Source organism: Nansenia antarctica (assembly GCF_963989245.1).
Source record: "Nansenia antarctica genome assembly, chromosome: 6".
NCBI classification, from domain to species: Eukaryota; Metazoa; Chordata; class Actinopteri; order Argentiniformes; family Microstomatidae; genus Nansenia; species Nansenia antarctica.
Genome location: NC_137676.1, coordinates 64630380 through 64649298, shown reverse-complemented (window position 1 = coordinate 64649298; position 18919 = coordinate 64630380). Strand labels below are relative to the sequence as shown.

General features: G+C 43.9%; 2 protein-coding genes across 2 annotated transcripts in view; one reads left to right on the top strand and one right to left on the bottom strand.

Annotated features, from left to right (window-relative positions):
* Positions 1-18919, top strand: part of lrba (LPS-responsive vesicle trafficking, beach and anchor containing) — a gene marked incomplete at its 5' end in the record, with an annotated part of 245915 nt that overhangs the window by 140754 nt on the left and 86242 nt on the right. Inside the window, 2 exons of the mRNA XM_080534756.1 lie at positions 6944-7087; positions 9293-9429. Coding sequence (XP_080390882.1) covers positions 6944-7087; positions 9293-9429 — 281 coding nt within the window. The remainder of the gene's footprint in view (positions 1-6943; positions 7088-9292; positions 9430-18919) is intronic.
* mab21l2 (mab-21-like 2) lies at positions 11271-12399 on the bottom strand (the record flags this gene model as incomplete). The annotated part of the gene is made up of 1 exon (XM_080533740.1): positions 11271-12399. The coding sequence occupies one exon, from the start codon at positions 12397-12399 to the stop codon at positions 11320-11322; it is 1080 nt and encodes a 359-aa protein (XP_080389866.1). The 3' UTR covers positions 11271-11319.

Sequence of the window (18919 nt, the reverse complement as noted above, 5' to 3'; positions counted from 1 at the left end):
TTTGTAGTAAAACCAAATAAACACATTTCCAGTCACTTTCTTTGCTGTATCACTTGAATTCATTGCTGAACACAGTTATGGATATGAGAGAGATTATTTTTCCATTATGTAATTATTTTTGGCCACTTGTTTATAGACCAATTTTGTAGAGTGACTGAGATGATGTTGTCCCGTCGACTGTGCTTTTTCCTCTCCGCCATTCAACTTTGTAGATTTTTGTAAGTCTCCCCAGACCTCAGGGTCACATCCAGGGTCGCAGTTTTGTTCTTCTCCATTTGCTCAATTTGTAATGACAACCTGATCCACACAGTGTGAGACCCTATACAAACAAAGATATTGATTCCAAAATTACATTAACTATTATGCTTGCATTAAGATGGACTCAATTCAACTTATTGAGTGATTTGTTCATGACATTTTTTCATTTTCTGAATACTTATTTACATGAGGTATTTCAATTTTAATACATTTACTGAAATGTCGCTTTGTCATTCTTGGGTATTGTGTGTGGATTGATGGCAAATGATTTAAATTGAATGCATTTTATGTGTGGAAAAAGAGAAGGGGTCTGAATACTTTCAGAATGCACTGTAAATCGCACCAGTGTCTGACAATGTTGATTTCCCTGCTAATGCAGTGATAAAAAAAAAAAAAATGTGTGAATAGCTTCAGGATTTGGATTAATTAGAATATGTTTTAATATACTGTTACTGTTGCTCTGCAGTTGTGGCATGATATTATTTTAATATGCAATCATGTTGTGTTTATTCAGTGAGCCAGGGTGATGACACCCCAGGCTGTTGTCCAATTAGAACCCTCCTAGATCAGGTCGTCATAAATCTCCATTGGCTAAAGGTCACCAATCTATTACTGTGAGAATTAAGTATTTTTCAGAAGGTGTAGCGATGTGGCTAACACCATGAAGGCTAATTAGTTCAGATGGAATTAATCATTTCCAAATATCGTAACTGATTATCATTATTTCTTGTCTATATTTAGTATACAAAAGGGGGATTTTTTTTTTTTATAGATTTATTTACATTTTACGACATACTCCACAGTATATGGCTGTTGAAGAATAGCTCTAACATGTCGTAAAAAGCAAGGCTCTCAGTGAGGAGGTGAAATAGTGTGTGTCTAAAACACCCGCATCGATACGGTTGTATTACCGAGAAGATGGAGGTGTCGTTAAACCAACACCATTGATTACCATTTTCTCCAGCGTCGGAATTGGGTTGAATTGATCTGATGCCTTCTCCCCTTTGTATCCCTGCACTTGCTTATAACAACAGCAGGTGCAGATGTCCAATAAACTCCCTACGAGGACGTTCACAGTGAACTCACAGAACTCTGACTTACTGTACGTATTCATAGAGGAAACACAGTCTGCCATTAGCCACTAAAGCCATATGACACATGGTGGCGCGTTCAGAGTGGGAGTCCCAGTTTCCCCAGAGAGGGCCTAATCCCCAGTCTCTGGTAAGATACTAGCCTGCCATTCCGGCTCACACCAGGGTTTGCAATCAGCGCCGTTCTCGTTCTCGGGTCCGGGGTTTTTGCCGGCTTAACCTATTGCGCTCCCCAATAACGGTCCCTTTCTGGTCCTGAAAATGGCTCCAATATGTCTTGCGGTCGTCCCTCCCAAACGTGACATCAGTCCCGGAGACAAACGACCGTTGTGACAGAAGTCAATAAGAATGTGATCTAAAAGCAATAAGGCCTCCGTATCCCAGCATCCTCAGAGACCGTAATGGCCGTAATGTGGAGGCAGCTGGAGGGTGGGACCCGAGGCCCGGTCGTCCCCTCTCTCTCTCTCTCTCCTCTCTCTCTCTCTCTCGTTCTATGTCTATCTATCTTGCTCTCTCTTTCTGTGTCTCTCCTCTCACTCTCTTTCTCTCTTTCTCTCTCACTCTCTCTCTCTTTCTCCCTCTCCTCTCTTTCTCTCTATCTTCCTCTCGTCTCTGTCTCTCTTTCTCTCTCACACACACTCGTCCTCTCTCTCTCTCTCTCTCTCTCTCTTTCATCCTCTCTGTATTAGCTTCTGTTAGTGAGCAGAACAACAGTTGTCATCCTCATTGTGTGAAGCTGTGAGGTAGCTGAGGCATCAATCAGCTACTCCCAATTGCCCCCCCCCCCCCCCATACCCTATGACGCACTGTGACATCATCAGTCAGTCAATCAAATATGAATCTGTTACCCTGTGATTCGGCAGAGCCAATACGTTCCGCTTAAAAAGACGAATCAATAGGGTCTGTCGAAATGACGTACTGCATATTCACCGCCATATCGAGGACGAGTTCTTCCACGTGATGTGTGTTTTGCTTTAAAAGTCATCATGACTGAGTAGAAACAAGTCACCAGCTAGTCACGGTGCAGCCGGCGTGTGTGTTACCTCAGGAGAGGATCGCCCAGCTCCAGCTGGGGGGAGTATATCATTAAAATAACTCTTTGACGTTGAGGCTTGACGGCGGGCGTCCATTTTTTTTTCTTTCTCTTCTCTGATGTAACCTTTCCTCTTGTTTTTGTCGACCCGACATTTGTTACGGAAGTGGAGCTCAAGACGAGAATGCAGGCTTGGGGTTTTCAAACGGAGCGCAGGGGTCATATCTGGCTGTAATTATTTTCATCAGATGAAGAAAGAAAATGGAGGGAGGGAGGGAGGGCGGGGAGCCCCCCCCCCCACACACACACAGACACACACACCCATAAGAAAGCGTTTAGTGAAGGATCCAGTCTGTATTCAACATTATTTCAAGCTACTCATGGGCCTGATAACACTTCCTGTGTCCTGAACACCCCTGATACACATATTAGAGAAGGTGTGTTTAATGTGAAGGTGTGTTGAAAAGGTGAAATGGGGTGTCTAAGTGAATGCACAAACACAACTTTCTTACCAATATTGTCACATTGCTCCCATGTGTTTTCCCGCATATTTTCCAGGAAAACACATTTTGCAAATTTCACTTCCATTTTTACATATTAAGATATGCGGGGGGAGACACAGCTATTTGAGGCACAACAACCAGCGTCATTCATAGCCGGCCAAAACCTGGAGGACGATTTCCAGCCTGTAAGCCCTGACGCGTGGCGGTTAGGACCAGGGCCGGGTCGAAGGGGGCTAGTCGTACACGTATTTATGGCTGGAAAGAGCCATCTTTCCTGGGGATTGATTTGGTCTGGTCAAGGGGGCCCGCTCAGCAGGAGGAGAGGTGGCAGAGTAAATACCTGAAGACTTATGTTTCTGTTCTAAAGATCAATACCCCCTCTCCCCCCCCGCCCCTCACGCCTGCACTGCTGGCTACGGTCTTGTTAAAAACGAATTTGTTAATTCTGACAATTTAATTGCTCAGCCCCCCAACGCATGACTTTGGTAGCGTATAAGGGAGCATTTGATCCTCTCGGTAGGGAAAGAGGAGGCCTTGAAATAGGGTAATGGGTGATGTGGTCGGGGTGTATTCACGTTTGTGTCCTGCGCTCCATGAATGATCTGGTTGAAGAGGTCGGGGTATTCGGTTCACGTGGCATCCCTGCTTATTTAACTATTATTTAAGTGTGTTTTTTTTAAAATTTATGTTATTTGCATTATCTGACTTCAATGTATGTATGATGTACGGCTTTAATTCAGGCTGGGTTTAAAATGTTAGATGTGGTTGTCAGGGATTCACAACAGCTCTCGATTATTGTGCTAATTATATATGATTATTTCTGATGTTTGGTGCTATGGCCACTAAGAGACAGATGTTTTATTCTGTGCACTAATACCTATAGACCTACATGTACTGCTACCTATACTACTATAACTACTACTACCTATACTACTATAACTACTGCTACCTATACTACTACTACTACTACTACTACTACTACTACTACTACACACTACTACTACTACACACTACTACTACTGCTACTACTACTACTACTACTACTACTACTACTACTATTACTACTACTACCTATACTACTATAACTACTACTACTACTACTACTACTACTACTACTATTACTACTACTACCTATACTACTATAACTACTACTACTACTACTACTACTACTATTACTACTACCTATACTACTATAACTACTACTACTACTATTACTACTACTACCTATACTACTATAACTACTACTACTACTACTACTACTATTACTACTACTACTACTACTACTACTACTACTATTACTATTACTATTACTACTACTACTACTACTACTGCTACTACTACTACTACTACTACTACTACTACTACTACTACTACTACTACTACTACTACTACTACTACTACCTATACTGCTATAACTACTGCTACCTATACTACTATAACTAGTACTACATATACTACTATAGCTACTGCTACCTATAATAATATTGCTACTATAGTCCATAGTTAATTTATAGTAATATATATAGTTAATATGGTTGTATTCATGGTGTTGTAAATGTGAATGCAAAGACCCAATGCTTTCAGAACACCTTGAAGACCTTAAAAGGTTTTCAGATGAAGTCGTTTTCATGCATAATATGAATATGAATATTATATTTTGTACGCTGCTGTTTTGTAAAGCTGCTGTTTCTCGTCGCAGGAGATAGTAATATTATAATGAGATGTGTGTGTTGTTGTTGTTGTTGTAACCATGGTAGCATATGTAACCATGGTAGCAGTAGTAACCATGGTAGCAGTAGTAACCATAGTAGCGGTAATAACTGTGGTATCAGTTGTAGCCGTGGTAGCAGTCATAACCGTGGTACAGTAGGCGGGTGTTACACACACACACTAACCGTGACACAGCCATATGCTCGGGGGAGCTACATTTGCATGTTGGGGTGAGACTTAGTGAGCATGTTTACGGTCGGAATGTACAGAAGTTCAAATACGCACGTCTTCCTTTTCAAGCTCACTCTTCTGTCACGTCCCCGGCTAGGCCTGCTGCCGCTGCACCAGTATGGTGTGAATAGGACTCCTGCATGTGGGATGTATTAGGGAGCTGGGAGTAATTTCACTGCTGCTAACTAAAGAATCCTCCAGGGAGACTTAATTACAGGAAGACCGTTCTACATATCAGTGAGCTGCGCATACTTTCCATGACAAGAGATTTCTCAGCGCCCCGGCTCTCTGCGGGACCGTTTTGGACAGTCCGTGGCGATGGCTGGCTGCATAGAGAGGCTGTGCATTTTTAGAGAATGCAAATGAGGTTTCTCTCTCTCCCGCCTCAGGTGGTGTTGTTCAGAGAGATCTGATAGGGAGGGAGGGAGGGAGGGAGGGAGGGAGGGAGGGAGGGAGAGGGAGGGGGGCGGGCGGGCGGGCGGGGGGGTGAGGGGTCACGGGTTCTGTGTCCAGTGGTTTGGAGTATAGAGGCCCTGTTGATTACCAACACACACACACACACACACACACAAACACACACACACCATCACAAACATACACACACATACATACACCCCAGCACAAACATACACACACATACACCGCAGCACACACACACACACACACACATACACCCCAGCACACACAAACATACACACACACACACACACACACACACGGGAAACTGCTCCTGTCTCTCCCACTGTGTTTACATAGATGGAAGACGTGCCGGTCCATACGCAGTGCACCCGTGTGTGTGTGTGTGTGTGTGTGTGTGTGTGTGTGCGTGTGTGTGTCGATCTGTACCATGCAGACTCGGGAATGCAAGGCTCTGTAAATGTTTGCAGATTACCATTTTTCTTAAATAATCCATTTGGAACCTCAAGTCATGTTCAGTTGAAATCAAACAGCCGGCCTTCCGCGTTGTTGTGTATGTTTGGCTCACGTTACAGGACACGACGCTGCCCAGACACATTCTATTTGTTTTGTCTTTGTCTGTTTTAAGGGAGAATTGGGTGTTTAACAGTCACCGTGTTGGATTATTAGTTTGCTTGCTCTACTACTGAAAGTGCTCACATACTGTATGTAAAGTCTGTGGCGTTAGTGAACTCCTGCTGCCCCATCCTCTGCCAGTGGAATCACTGTGAAATCAAACAATTGGATTTGGAATATTAGATTTGTACCATTGCAGCAACATCAATACAGAACGTCAATACAATGTTGCATTCTGTCATTTGCGAGTTGGTGCAGTGTTACAGGCTGGCACAACGCCTCTGACAAAGACCTCTCAGATAAGATAGGAATCTGATTTGTTAATGTAACATGTAATCTCCAGAAGAACCCGAGGCCAGCAAGGGTCATTGCCAGTATTTCAGCTGGATTTATGACTTGACACATGTGTGTATGATGCGGATAAAAGAGCATAAAAGGTTTTCTCAGAAGGTTGCCAGTTTTCTCTTATGGCTTATTATGATGTTTACATCTCTGCCATCTGTCCGCCGCATACTGTACGTTCATGTTTGCGTCAGACGCCGATCCCTGTTGTATCTGAATTATGGGACGCTATGCCTGTGTTGAATTAGTGGGTCTAAACTTTGCGAAATTTATTTTTGGCTTGTTGTAAATTAAAATTAGCCTTGTAGGCCTACTCAGACATTTTATATACACGTCACATTCATTAAATCATTTTCGAGGCGATCCAAATCATTCTGAAATGTAAAGTAAAACGTGAGACCAACTGGATATTTCACCAATGTAAATACATCCATGATAATTTTCAATTACACAATGCATTTGATTATTTACTTTATTTTAAGTTATTGATTAACACATGTAATGCGCTTGTATTTTACATAGAAGGCTACAGACCGAATAGGCCTCATACCATACGATTATAGGACATGTCATACTTTTGATATCGAACCAGAATAGTCACATTATAATATTGCGTAATATTTTGTTTATGCATTTCCAAAGTTTTGCTAGTATAGGCTACTCACCTCAGCACAACAAAATGCACTTGGTAAAAACACAATTACGCATGACGGGTTAAAAAAATAAAATAATACTCTTTTCAGCTCCCGAGGAAGATATTCTCAAAGGCAAACAGTCCATCAGAAGTCAAGCCGTGGGAAATCAGAACTCAGAGAGTGAGATATTGTTGGACGGGGACGATGACACACTATCATCCCTGGAGGAGAAGGAACTGGAGAATCTAACAGGTAACGCGGCACTTCATCCATTTCATGTCGAATACTGAGGAGGCCCCTCTTCTCATCTCCTCTCCTCTCCTCTCCTCTCCTCCCCTCCCCTCCCCTCCCCTCCCTCCCGCTCCTTCTCTCCCCTCTTGCTTGCTCACGCGTGCTGTGCGGATACCTGCGCTCCAAACAAACGGTTAATGAGGGATCACCTCCCGGTGGCTGCCATTATCGCTGACAAGACTAGCTCATTACGTCCCTCTGATCGCCTTGGCTTTGCGTCTTCTCCTCGACTTGAGAGCGAGAGAGGGGGAAGAAAACACACACACACACACACACACACACACACACACACACTTCCAATTGGCAAGCTTGCCCTGTTGTACAAGTCCCGAAGCAGAACATCCGCATTTTTGTTTGAAATGAAATGATAGTGCAGAAAAACAAATAACACACCACCGTTTAGAACAATAGGCCCAGTGTGTTTAGCCTCTGTATATTTGAGAGGTTGCATGGGTGCACAAAGTGTGTCTTATCTGCGCATGTTGCTATTAGGCCTATTGTGTTAAGCGGTGTTTTGACTAGTATGGCTCTCTGTCTTCCCTTATGCAAAATATTAAATTAAAACTATGTATATTAACTCATTAACTAATGATTATACCTCCAGGTCGTTAACAAGTAGGCTATTTAGACAGCATGCAGTCTCCGCAGACGATTCGAGGAACCGCCATTAGGCCTATCATAATTAAACAGCATTGTAGGACAACCGAGATAATCGTGCTTCGAACTATGCCTTAAACATAATTTTATATGCAGGATATATCGGTGCGGTCTATAGACCATGCGTGTATGATAGGCCTCATCAATGTTAACAAGACTCAAACGAATCAAATTGCTTATCAGTCCGATTATTAGCCGCTAGAAATCGGTTATGCCACACCCGTTGATGTCAGTGCGTGTCCCTATCCCTGGAAAACATTTTAGTTATTATACGACTAATCGGATTGCGTTCTATAATCCCGGAATTCCCTCGTTTGGCTTTTCAGTAAAATCTTGGTCGCTGTATTATAATATAAATGCGCTCAGAGCGCAATTATTAAAACGTGCCAGATGACAATAGGATAAAGCGGTGATCCTGTCTAATAAAGTGACACGGGTTCTGCAATGAAGTGGAAATTGTCATGGGGGGGGTTTGGGGGGGAGGGGGGCACTATCTCAGCTGTCCGATCCAGGTGTAATTGAATGTCTAGGGTGATTGAAAAAAAATGTTATTTCACCCTCGGATTACATGTTAATGCTCGAGAGGGACTACACAGGAGGGGTGGAATGGGGGGGGGGGCGACACAAATGAACATATCTGTTTATTCCATCCGTGTGTGAGAGCGAGGTGCTCTGGGAAATCAAGCCGGGCTCCAAGGCTGTCCTGCCGCACATCTGCAGACACAATGCGTCGGCACATGCGGTGAACGGGCCGGAGCTTATACCGCGTCTCCCCTGAGCAGATCTCTCATTGTCATACTGGCATACATTAAGATGGATGAGAGATTAAACAGAGCCGCACCAGCCCGCAATCAATGGGCTTTGATTGACAGCTGATTCTGTTCTTTGACAAGGCCGTCGTCTCTTGGGTTACGGATCGGATGCTGACGTTTTTATTTCACTCCGGGCCAAAACCACCTTCCTCGGTTAACGGGAAACGTTCAGACCAAGACGATCCTGCTTCTAAATTGAGGCCTATATTTAACCTACATTTATCCCTCTGACATGTTTGGGTTGATCTAAATCCATCCCTTGATATTAACTCCAAAGGTTATTAACTCAATGTTACATACCGCATATAATATCAATAACAATAATACTATTGTAATATTAACAATAGCCTAATCATATAATTTTGTTGCATAAAACAGTTGAATGATAGACTAGAATTGCTGTTTTAAAGACATTGTTTTTGTTTTCGTGTGCTTATTTTATTTCGACGTCTGAAAGGACCCGTATAGCGCTTATCCACTCCTCGTGTTCTGCCGTGTTCTTACCGCCTTTTCGCGGAGAAGAAAAGAGCCATCAAAGTCAACGCGTCCGCTTGTTGAGTTTATATGTTTACTTTTACACGCTGTTGCCCTTTGAAACACTGTTTTTGTGTGTAAGGACACGGAGGAGGGAGGGAGGGAGGGGGAAGCGCTAATGTTTGCTTTCTGACCGCCGTTGTCGGCCGTGTGTGTCTCCCAGGCCCAGTAAACCTGAGCACCAGTGCCCAGCTGGTCGCCCCGGCCGTGGTAGTGAGAGGGACCCTGTCCATCACCGCCTCCGAGCTCTATTTCGAGGTGGATGAAGAAGAGCCGAGCTTTAAGACCATTGATCCGAAGGTAAGAGACGGGCTTTAACTCCATTGATCGGAGCGCCTCAAAATGTCATTCATAAAGCGAGCTTCAGACTGGCCATGCCGGTTCTCCTGACCCCTAATACCCCCACAGCTCCATCTCACACACTGTCTGTCTGTCTGTCAGCCCGTGAGCTAGATATATACAGTCTGTCTGTCTGTCAGCCCGTGAGCTAGATATATACAGGCCTACATGTGTTGAATGTTGCAATAACACCAATGATGAGCATAAGGTAAACCATTAGGACTGCTGTATATGCCTGATAGCTTGCCTCATTCTCGATGAAGAGGAAATGAGGGTTGATTCACCAACATGCAAATTATAATTACATTAGCCTACATTTTGAGATAATGTTGTGTCTCTTCTATTGAAGGTGCTGGTTAGCTTGTTGTTTGGAAATATAGGCTATTGTTATAGCATATAGCCTAGGCCTACTATACTGTTATGTTAATTAGACTCAGAAAGGAAACATTGAGCTGTAAAAGTAACAACAACTTTAAATATTAAAAACTTAAATTTCTCAATTATGCCCTGTATAGGCTTGGTAGAGCGTGTCTGCTGTGTTCCTTCATTTAGATTGCTTAGGATTTTTGTGAATTTTGCAAGTCGAGTGTGACGATTAAATGTTATGTATTTATTTGAAATGAATGAACTTTACAATGTATAGTTTACTCCCTTGAATAATTATATAAAGTCATCATAACAGTAATAACACATATCTCCTATAGGCCTGGTTTCTATTTTTAGGCTACGGCGACTGTGGGTGTGTATTTGCTGTCTCTATATTAAGCTGCAAAAGCGACAACATGGATCAGGCCTTTTCCAGATATTATCCAGAACTTTCTCTGGCGACTTATTTTCACTGTCAAACGCTATGGATTAATATGAGGAAAATAAACCAAAAATATGATTACATGGATATAACAATATCAACAATAGTACGCTCTAATATTCAGCAATACTTGATCTTCGATTTGAATGTATAAGTGTACAGACTTTCCTCTCATTGCAACGTCAAAATGGCTGGAGTGTAGCCCCGTCTAGGCCTACAAGTGGTTGAGTCTTATGTCTCTCTGTCTCCACGCACTCTGGTGTCGACTGTACCTCACTACCAATACAGAATAGTCACATATACGCATATAATGCATTGTTAAATCCTCCTATTAAGCAATGCTACATAATGGCACTGATGTGTAGGCTACTGCAACTTTTGTTTGACCTAAAATAATCGACTAGATGTGTTTTCCCCATACGACAATTTCAACAACATTTAAATTCTTAGGCTTGTATTTTAAATATTACAATGGCCTAAAGCCGTATTGTTGTTGGTTAATGAGAAATATGAATCACCCTGGGTTTTTAGTTCAACGGTTGTTTTTATTTTAAATAACGCAGTAATGGGTTTAACTGAATTCTGTTAGTCATGTCTTCCTTTAACAACCCCAGCAAAATATGTAACAAACACAAGGCCAAATTGTAATGTAATTTGCTTCGTTTTTATTAACATTTCAGTTTAAGGTCACATAATGAAAAATTTGAACTTGGCACGCTACATTTTTATTCTTTCACTTAAAGATTTTTTGTGCATATATTTTAAATAAACATTTCTTCACTTTGTGAAAACATTTAGAATAAAACAAACAGAAATGATTACATTTAGCTTAAAATGTACCTTCACTTTCTCTCTCTGGCAGTGTCCCATTTTCTCCATATTGTAAAAGTCTTTTTAATTTTATTTTTTAAATCGTGTTTGTTTCAGTTTGTTTCAATTGTTTCACATTGCTTGGAGAATTAAGATCACTTTTTTCCTCCACTTTGAAGCTGTGTAATCTCGACCGTCCCTCGGCACTAATAACACCGAGTATCACAACCGATTTATAATTTGTCCAAACTTTTCGCATTCGTGAGGATTTCCCTCGCCAGTCTCCATGTCTGTTTAGCCGCCGCTTCCAGGGCCGAGTGCGGCTTCCCCTGAAACAGGTCCAAGTTCGGTAAGAAGTAATGAGGACATCTGCGGCATTGCAAACACGAGATGAGCTGCAGCAGAATGCCGTTGAGTCTGTCCCCGAGGCAGGACTCGTCCCAGTCGGTCTCCCGCGGGTGTTTCTCGCACTCGTACAGCAGCAGGGTCTTCATGTGGTAGTTGTTGAGGGGCTGGCCCGGCAGCTCCAGGTGACGGTCCCGCAGAGTCTTGAGGACCGAGAGGCATTTCTTCCTGCAGCCGGCCATCAGTAGCCTGTTCTCGGCCTCGCTGAACTGCAACACCCAGGCGTCACTCTCCGCTGAGCTTTGCTTCCCGGTTAACGAGTAGCACTCCTTGGAGAGGAGGTTGAAGCCCTCGGCCTTGACCTCTGCCACCCGGTTCGGGCCGGGCCAGGGGATGTGGGGCATGGGCCACTGGGCCGCGCTCCTAGGCCAGATCCCCGTGCACTTAAACGCGGGGGTGATCTGGACCACGTACCTCTCCCGGATGCGCAGCTTCACCTCGCTGGTGTCCGCCACCATCTTAACCACGTCGCGGTAGCTGCATTTGTCCACCGCCTGCGCCACCAGAGTCTGAAACCGAGAGCGGATCTTCCGGGCGGAGAGGTACCCCGAGGCGGTGATGAACTCCACCCACAGCGACATGCTCCTTTTCCGGCCGTCGCTCAGCTTCAGCACCGCGCAGCCGGGCAGGGAGCCGTCGTCCACGAAGTTAAACACCCCCATCTGGTTCAGATAGAGCACCACCTCGAACTCGTTGGGGGCGATGACCTCCATCCCCTCGAAGCGCGCCTCGATCTCGCTGAGGGAGCTGATGAAGCGCGGCTCCTGGACCTCCACCTCCTTTAGGACGTCCGAGACCACCTTGCACACCTCCCGGATGGTCTTCGCGATGGCCGCCTTGCGAGTTTGGCATCTCTCGTTGTTGTATTTATTAAGCTGGTAGACCAGCTTCGCCTGCGTCGCGATCATGTTGGGACAGAGGTCCGGGCTGTACACCGGAGAGTCGCAGTACGCGGACGGATCCAAGGCTGACCGGTAAGCCAGAGGCGCGACGCTTTCCCCCAGCAGTGAAACAAAAATACAACACAACTTTTTTTTAATGCGAGGAGCACAGCGGATGGACGTCAGTGTCAAGAGGAAACGGATAGGGATGCAACTCTGTGAACACAGGCTACTAAATATCAGTCCAACTCAGATGGAGCCACAGAACGGGTGTGTTCGGTTATACCGTCCGTGTCCTCGCTAACGGATAACCCGCTGGCCCTGACCGGTCATCTCTCCTGTCCGTTGTCGGTGAACTGAACACGGTTATTCTTTCCCCGGTCCCGCTATTTGTCCACTCAGCTGAGAGAGCTACGGTACGGTAATGTCAGAGCTGGACTTGTGTACTTTATGAATGGTCCCTGGGCAGGAGTGGAAGAGGTGGGGCTTCCCTCCTCCTGCCAATCAACGGCAGGGCTGTCAGTGCGATCAGCCAATCGTCGGCAGAGCTGTCAGCGCGACGAGCCAATCGACGGCAGAGCTGTCAATGCGAGGAGCCAATCAGAGGCGCCGTCGACAGACTCCCTGCACGGAGAGGCACACTTTCTCCTTCCACCGTCCTGGCTGCGCGCGGAGCCGCATAGAGATAGAGGACAGATAACAGGGCCTTTTCTAAACACACGGTGTACGTTGTGGAGTTATTAGACAATAACTATTTTTTTTAACGACAGCTGTTTGTCTTGCCCGGACATAATCCCCATGTCCAGGTGTGTATGCACTAAATGTGAAATGGAGATCTTAGTAGGAAAAACTAGTGTTGCGCAGTGAGTGAGTGGTGCTGTATACCTGCGTGTGTGTCTTCTTGTGACATTATGGATATTTGGGGACGTTTCTCTTTTTGCCTTTATTTTTATTTATTGTTAATGTTATTTTCTTACTGATAAAGTTAATTAGACTTGATTTTAAATATTAGTAATATTATCTATATGATATGATTGCCTTTGGAAAATGGTGTAAGCTACCTATCGTGCATTTAGATACCGTAAATCTCAAGCAATTTCTCTATGTCCTTATTTATATATTTTTGCGTCAAAAATGTATAGGCTATATTCTCAGACAAGCTGGCATGCGTGGCTCCAGGCTACACGATGCTGCCATTTCAGGGTTCATGTTATAATGGGGTTAATGAGATGAATCAGATTGCCAGTGCACAGTAGGCTGTTTGTGATCAATTAAATGGAAATGCAGACATTGTCATTTCCATGCAGTCTTTTTGTAGCATTTTGTTTGGTTTTAAAAATATAACAAAATGTAATGATAATAATACTAATGTATGTTTTCAACCTCTATTAACTTTTCCTTGGGATAAACGGTGTCTCTCTGTTATAAACTATTCGCGCTATAGCGGGCACACGGCAATATGAAACATTGTTGATCAAATAATCACATACAGCCTTTTTTCCTTCTATTTAATAAGTTCTCTCCTCACAGACACTGTTGTTTTTTTTGTTTATGCTTCATGACGATAATTTGCCTTTCGGCTATTCTCAAATTAGTCATCATATTAGTCGCACATTTGACCCATTTCATGTCACGGCACAATTAAGGAAAGGAAAACAATTCAGTCTTCACGGTGACTGCACCTGCAGTCGCCTTAGTTTCTATAGCCTATGCACATGTTGAAGACGTGGAGCAGACGGGTCTTTTCTTTGAAATCATACGACCCTTTGAGATTTCACTATATTGTATTATTCGATGGTATAGTCTATCCGTGTTTCGGGAACATGTTCTTCCAATTCGCCTCAATTCTTGTGCCTTTTGATAGTTTTCATTTGGATTTTTGTTGAATTAATGGAACATAGAAAATAAAGTCGTTCTTTGATTTCACTTAGGCCTATTAGTTTTAAATATACGCATATATGTATTGCATAACGCGTATTGTGTGTTTCACTGATTCTCTGTTTTAATACATTTTCTAGACGCTCAATTAATTTTTAGAATAACTCAAAAGACAAAAACAACGACATTTCCCCCTGAAGGTGTAAGCGGTTTTCTAAAACGCGTGTTATTTTAATCTGACCATCGCTTTATCGGTGGTGAACCTTGTCCATGATGAATAATTGACCGACGGGGCTTCGGCGGGGTTGTAATTGAAGTCCCCTTATCACCCTGCACTTCATGTTAGATGACTTAAGGACCCATCACCGAGATGCAGGGAAGGGAGAGGAGAGGGGTGGGCGGATGGGGTGTGAGACGGATACTTAAGCCTAGACTGATTTAGCAGGAAAGAGTGGCGAAAAATAAAGCGGACGGCTGATTGAAAGCCACTTGAAGTCTTTGCAAACTATTGATCTATTTGCAGCTTCTCGTTGTACTGGAGTTAATGAGGCGCAGGTCGGTTGGCGCTGGGTATTAAATTCATTAGGGAGTCAATTGGACATTGTCTGCTGAAGCACGGTGTTTTTATGTCGGTCTCCCTGCAGGCATTTCGCCTTAATTAGACATAAGTGTTTTAATTGCAACGACTTTGGGTATTTGGAGAAAAAAAATAACAATCTCTAGTCCCGTCTTCGTTGTGTTGGACGTCCACAATTTAATTTACGCGTAGGCCTTCTTCGTATCGGTGTTAGCAACGGCTATCAAAATGCTTACTAATGTAAGTTTATTAGAAATCTTATTTCATGATAGGCCGTCTAAGAATGTATTGTGATGATAGAGCAGTTTGAGCAATTCCATAATTGTTGAATTCAATTAACAAAAACCATTTCGTTTCGAATTGCATTTAGAGGATCACCAGGATAAAACATTGTGACACGTTTGTAATTTCGAGTTTGAATACCTTTCACATCGACATTATAGGACACAACGTGATAAACTTTTTTTTTTTTTCTTCAATATGACTGTTTTACAATTCCAGGAAAACCAAAATGGAAGATACGTTTTGTGTTCTATAAGAGGCATTGCAACCATTAAAAGGAACACGATCTAAATGAAGCATGTGAAGCCACGCTTTTGGTTTACAACTATGGATTGGGCAGCACATTAGTGTAGGCTTATCCACCAGGCTTAGGAGGCTGAAACATGATACAGAGTATCCCTATCCCTCCATCTTCTGAGAATACTCTCTTCTACTGTATTAGTGTCTAGCTTTCCCACCCTGTACTTTATGTCTGATTATTTATTTGTTGCTCACCGGGAAATCGACTCTGATAAAAAATATTACTCTGCTTCGCATGCATGGCCACTGAAATACAACACACAAAGATGCATGGAGAAGCTTGTGAGAGAGTTCTTCTGTAGGCGCTCAGTGTTGGTGAAATGGCCAAAGCCTCTGGGCTGTCATTCTCCTGCATTCCTGAAGTGGTGACGAGGCAGGCGCTGCAGGCAGGGAGCTGGGCCGGGACTCTGTCCACCGGCCTGACCTGCCTCGGGTTTGGCTGAGAACACTCCTCACTGAAGTCTGCTGGGGTTTTTGAGTTCAGCGTAGAGATATTAGTGGTGTGTGTGTGTGTGTGTGTGTGTGTGTGCGCGCCGTATTAGCGTTTTCTTCATGTTCAAGGAAAGTGTAATAGTGTAATGAGCCGCTCATGTGATGGCACGCACGAATACACACACGCATGCGCGCACACACACACATATACACACACACACACACACACACACACACACGCACACTCTGATTAAGGTATTAAGGCAAACACTCTGATACAGGCACACACTCTGATACACACGCACACACACACACACACACACACACACTGATTAAGATAAGAATCAGTGCTTCTCACTTTCAAAGTAAGTTATTTAAAACCTTACATTTGTTGTTTTGAGACCTCTCATATTAAGACGGATGTGTGTGTGTGTGTGTGTGTGTGTGTGTGTGTGCGTGTGCGTGTGCGTGCGTGGGTGTGTGGGAGGATTCAGATTGCAACAAACCATTTTTGTTTTCAGTGTGCTTCAATATTATATTTTTTATAGAATGTGTAATGAACATTAGAAACACACACACACACACGATACTCTTAGCAAAAGCATGATGGTCAGCTCAAGTGAACCATTTGCAGAGGCCTCAGTAGAGCGGGGGATGTTGTTCTGTTGGGTTTACAGCAGAAATACCTCAGAAACGGACCTGGATCTGCGGCCTGCTATGGTCGACGGTCGACTTACAACCTTGATTTATTGTGAAGATTTAAAAAATGCGAAACTGTTGAGATTTGACATTCTTTTCCTCTGAATCATGCCCAACTGAAGGACTAGTCATCCTCAAGTAGCCTCGGCGTTCCGCTGTACGCAGAGAAAACACACACTCGAGGGTCTCTATTTTAGCGTGAGGCTGTTTAATATCAAACGCTCAGCAGCAGAGAGACGAATACACGCTCGAAAGTCGTGAAAACGTCCCAAATGCAAAGAAACACGCTAACTGTAGCGTAATAAAATATACTGTGACAGTAAGTATGACTATTAGAGACAAATTGTAAACATCCTACGAACCATGACGGGCAGTATCTGGAATATAATTCTTACGAATGTTTCAAACAAGAGTCCAACCGATTTGAACTTGGTGACGACCATAAAGCAATTATAATTAACGAGTGGAAGGATAGAGTGTGTTTTGTAGTTCTTCACACTTGGTTGTTTCTCCAGTTGGAGCGATGCCTGTCTTGTCTAACCTGCAGCAGTGTCTTCTCATTATTTGGTAATATATTCACTTGGTACTGTACACTAACTACACACCCTGGGCTGGGGATGTCAGCCAACACACTCACTCTCAGTTCACCTTAGGATACGGGTTGTGTGTGTGTATACGGTGTGTGCGTGTGTGTGTGTGTGTGTGTGTGTGTGTGTGAGTGTGTGTGTGAGTGTGTGCGTGCGTGCGTGAGTGTGTGCGTGCGTGCATGTGTGTGTGTGTGTGCATGCTTGTATATGTTTCAGATGCGTGTGTGTGTGGGTGTATCAGAGTGTGTGGAGAAAAAACTGTGTGTGGAGAGAGAGAGAGAGAGAGAGAGAGAGAGAGAGCGCTGGGCGGCATTAAACAGTATCAATCAATTCGGCCTCACCCTCGGCGTGTGGAAAAAAAAGCACCCGGTCACGCAAACACGTCTGTTTTGGGGTGAATCACTTGGACTCATCACTCACTAGGCACTCCAAGCTACGGCTAATATTCCCTCCGCGTCGGGACATAGAAGGGCCTTTCCTCTTTTTGGCAAAAAATCGAAGAAGGCTGCTTATTCTTAAGTCTTCTTGTCACACAAGCACTTTCCTCTTGGGTCACTGCTGTGTAGGAACAGAAACAAAACAAATACTTTAACAACCGTGTACGGTTACGGGTTAACCCTTCGGAGCCAAACGGTGGTCATTTCCAATAGCCTCTCGTGACATCCATCATACCTCAGCGACAGAGAGAGAGAGTTCAGTTTCCGCTCTCCATTTTCTTTTTCATATCTGTCGTCGTATTAAGACGCTAATAAATCAGACTGTGTTTTCGCTGTACGCCCCCTCTCCTGTTCTAATTGATGAGTAGATATGGCTAGCGTGTAGGCGTTTATTCATTTTATTCTCCCAAGGTGAACTCCTTTAACACCGAAACGCATTTGAAGACACGCATATTGCGTGCTCGATAGGACAGACACGCCGGCGGACCAATCACAAGACAGAGGGATTCACTACTTCCAGGGAAAAACAAAAACAAGTCGGCGATACAAAACAGCTGCTTCTGAGGCCTTCTGGGTTACCGCACACACACGCACACTTAGACAGACACACACACACACACACACACACACACACACACACACACACATACCCCTCTTCTCTCTGTCTGCCTAGTCTTTATCTCCTCAGAAAACATGCCCTATTATCTAAGAGAGATTGAAAGACAGAGAGAGGGAGACAGGTTTCTCTGGTCTGTGTTGAATAGAGAAAAGAGCAGTGGAGGGAGAGAGAGAGAGAGAGTCTCTCTTTGATCTGAGCCTGTGTGACGACTCCACAGTGATCCCCTCACCAGTGGCAGGACAGTGTCCATGCCCCCTCACCTCACTCTCCCAACTGATAAGCACCCCTCCCTCCCTCCCTCTCGCTCTCTCGCTCTCTCACTCTCTCTACCCCCTCCCTAGCCGTAAGGTAACATGCTACCAGATCCTCCTTGCTCCTGAAGAGCCTCAGTAATGTGCTACCAGATGACTCAGCCTAGCCAGAGGGTATTCTGGGTACTATACTCTCCCAGTAGTATTCTGCAGTGTACTGTACTTTAACCCTAACCTAGTGTACTCTACTTTTAACCCTAACCCAGTGTACTATAGTCTACCACAGAGTGCACTATTTCTCCTGTCAACAACCTCTTTCCTGATTCTATACTCATAACATACACGATCGATTGCACTTTGTAACGGAGGAGGCAAAATGTCCTCTTTATAAACCTATATATTTTTTTTTTAAGTTAGTAGTGGATCTAAACCTTGACGGCCAGCCAGACCTTAACCCCGCGTGGTGGCGTACGTGGATATTACCC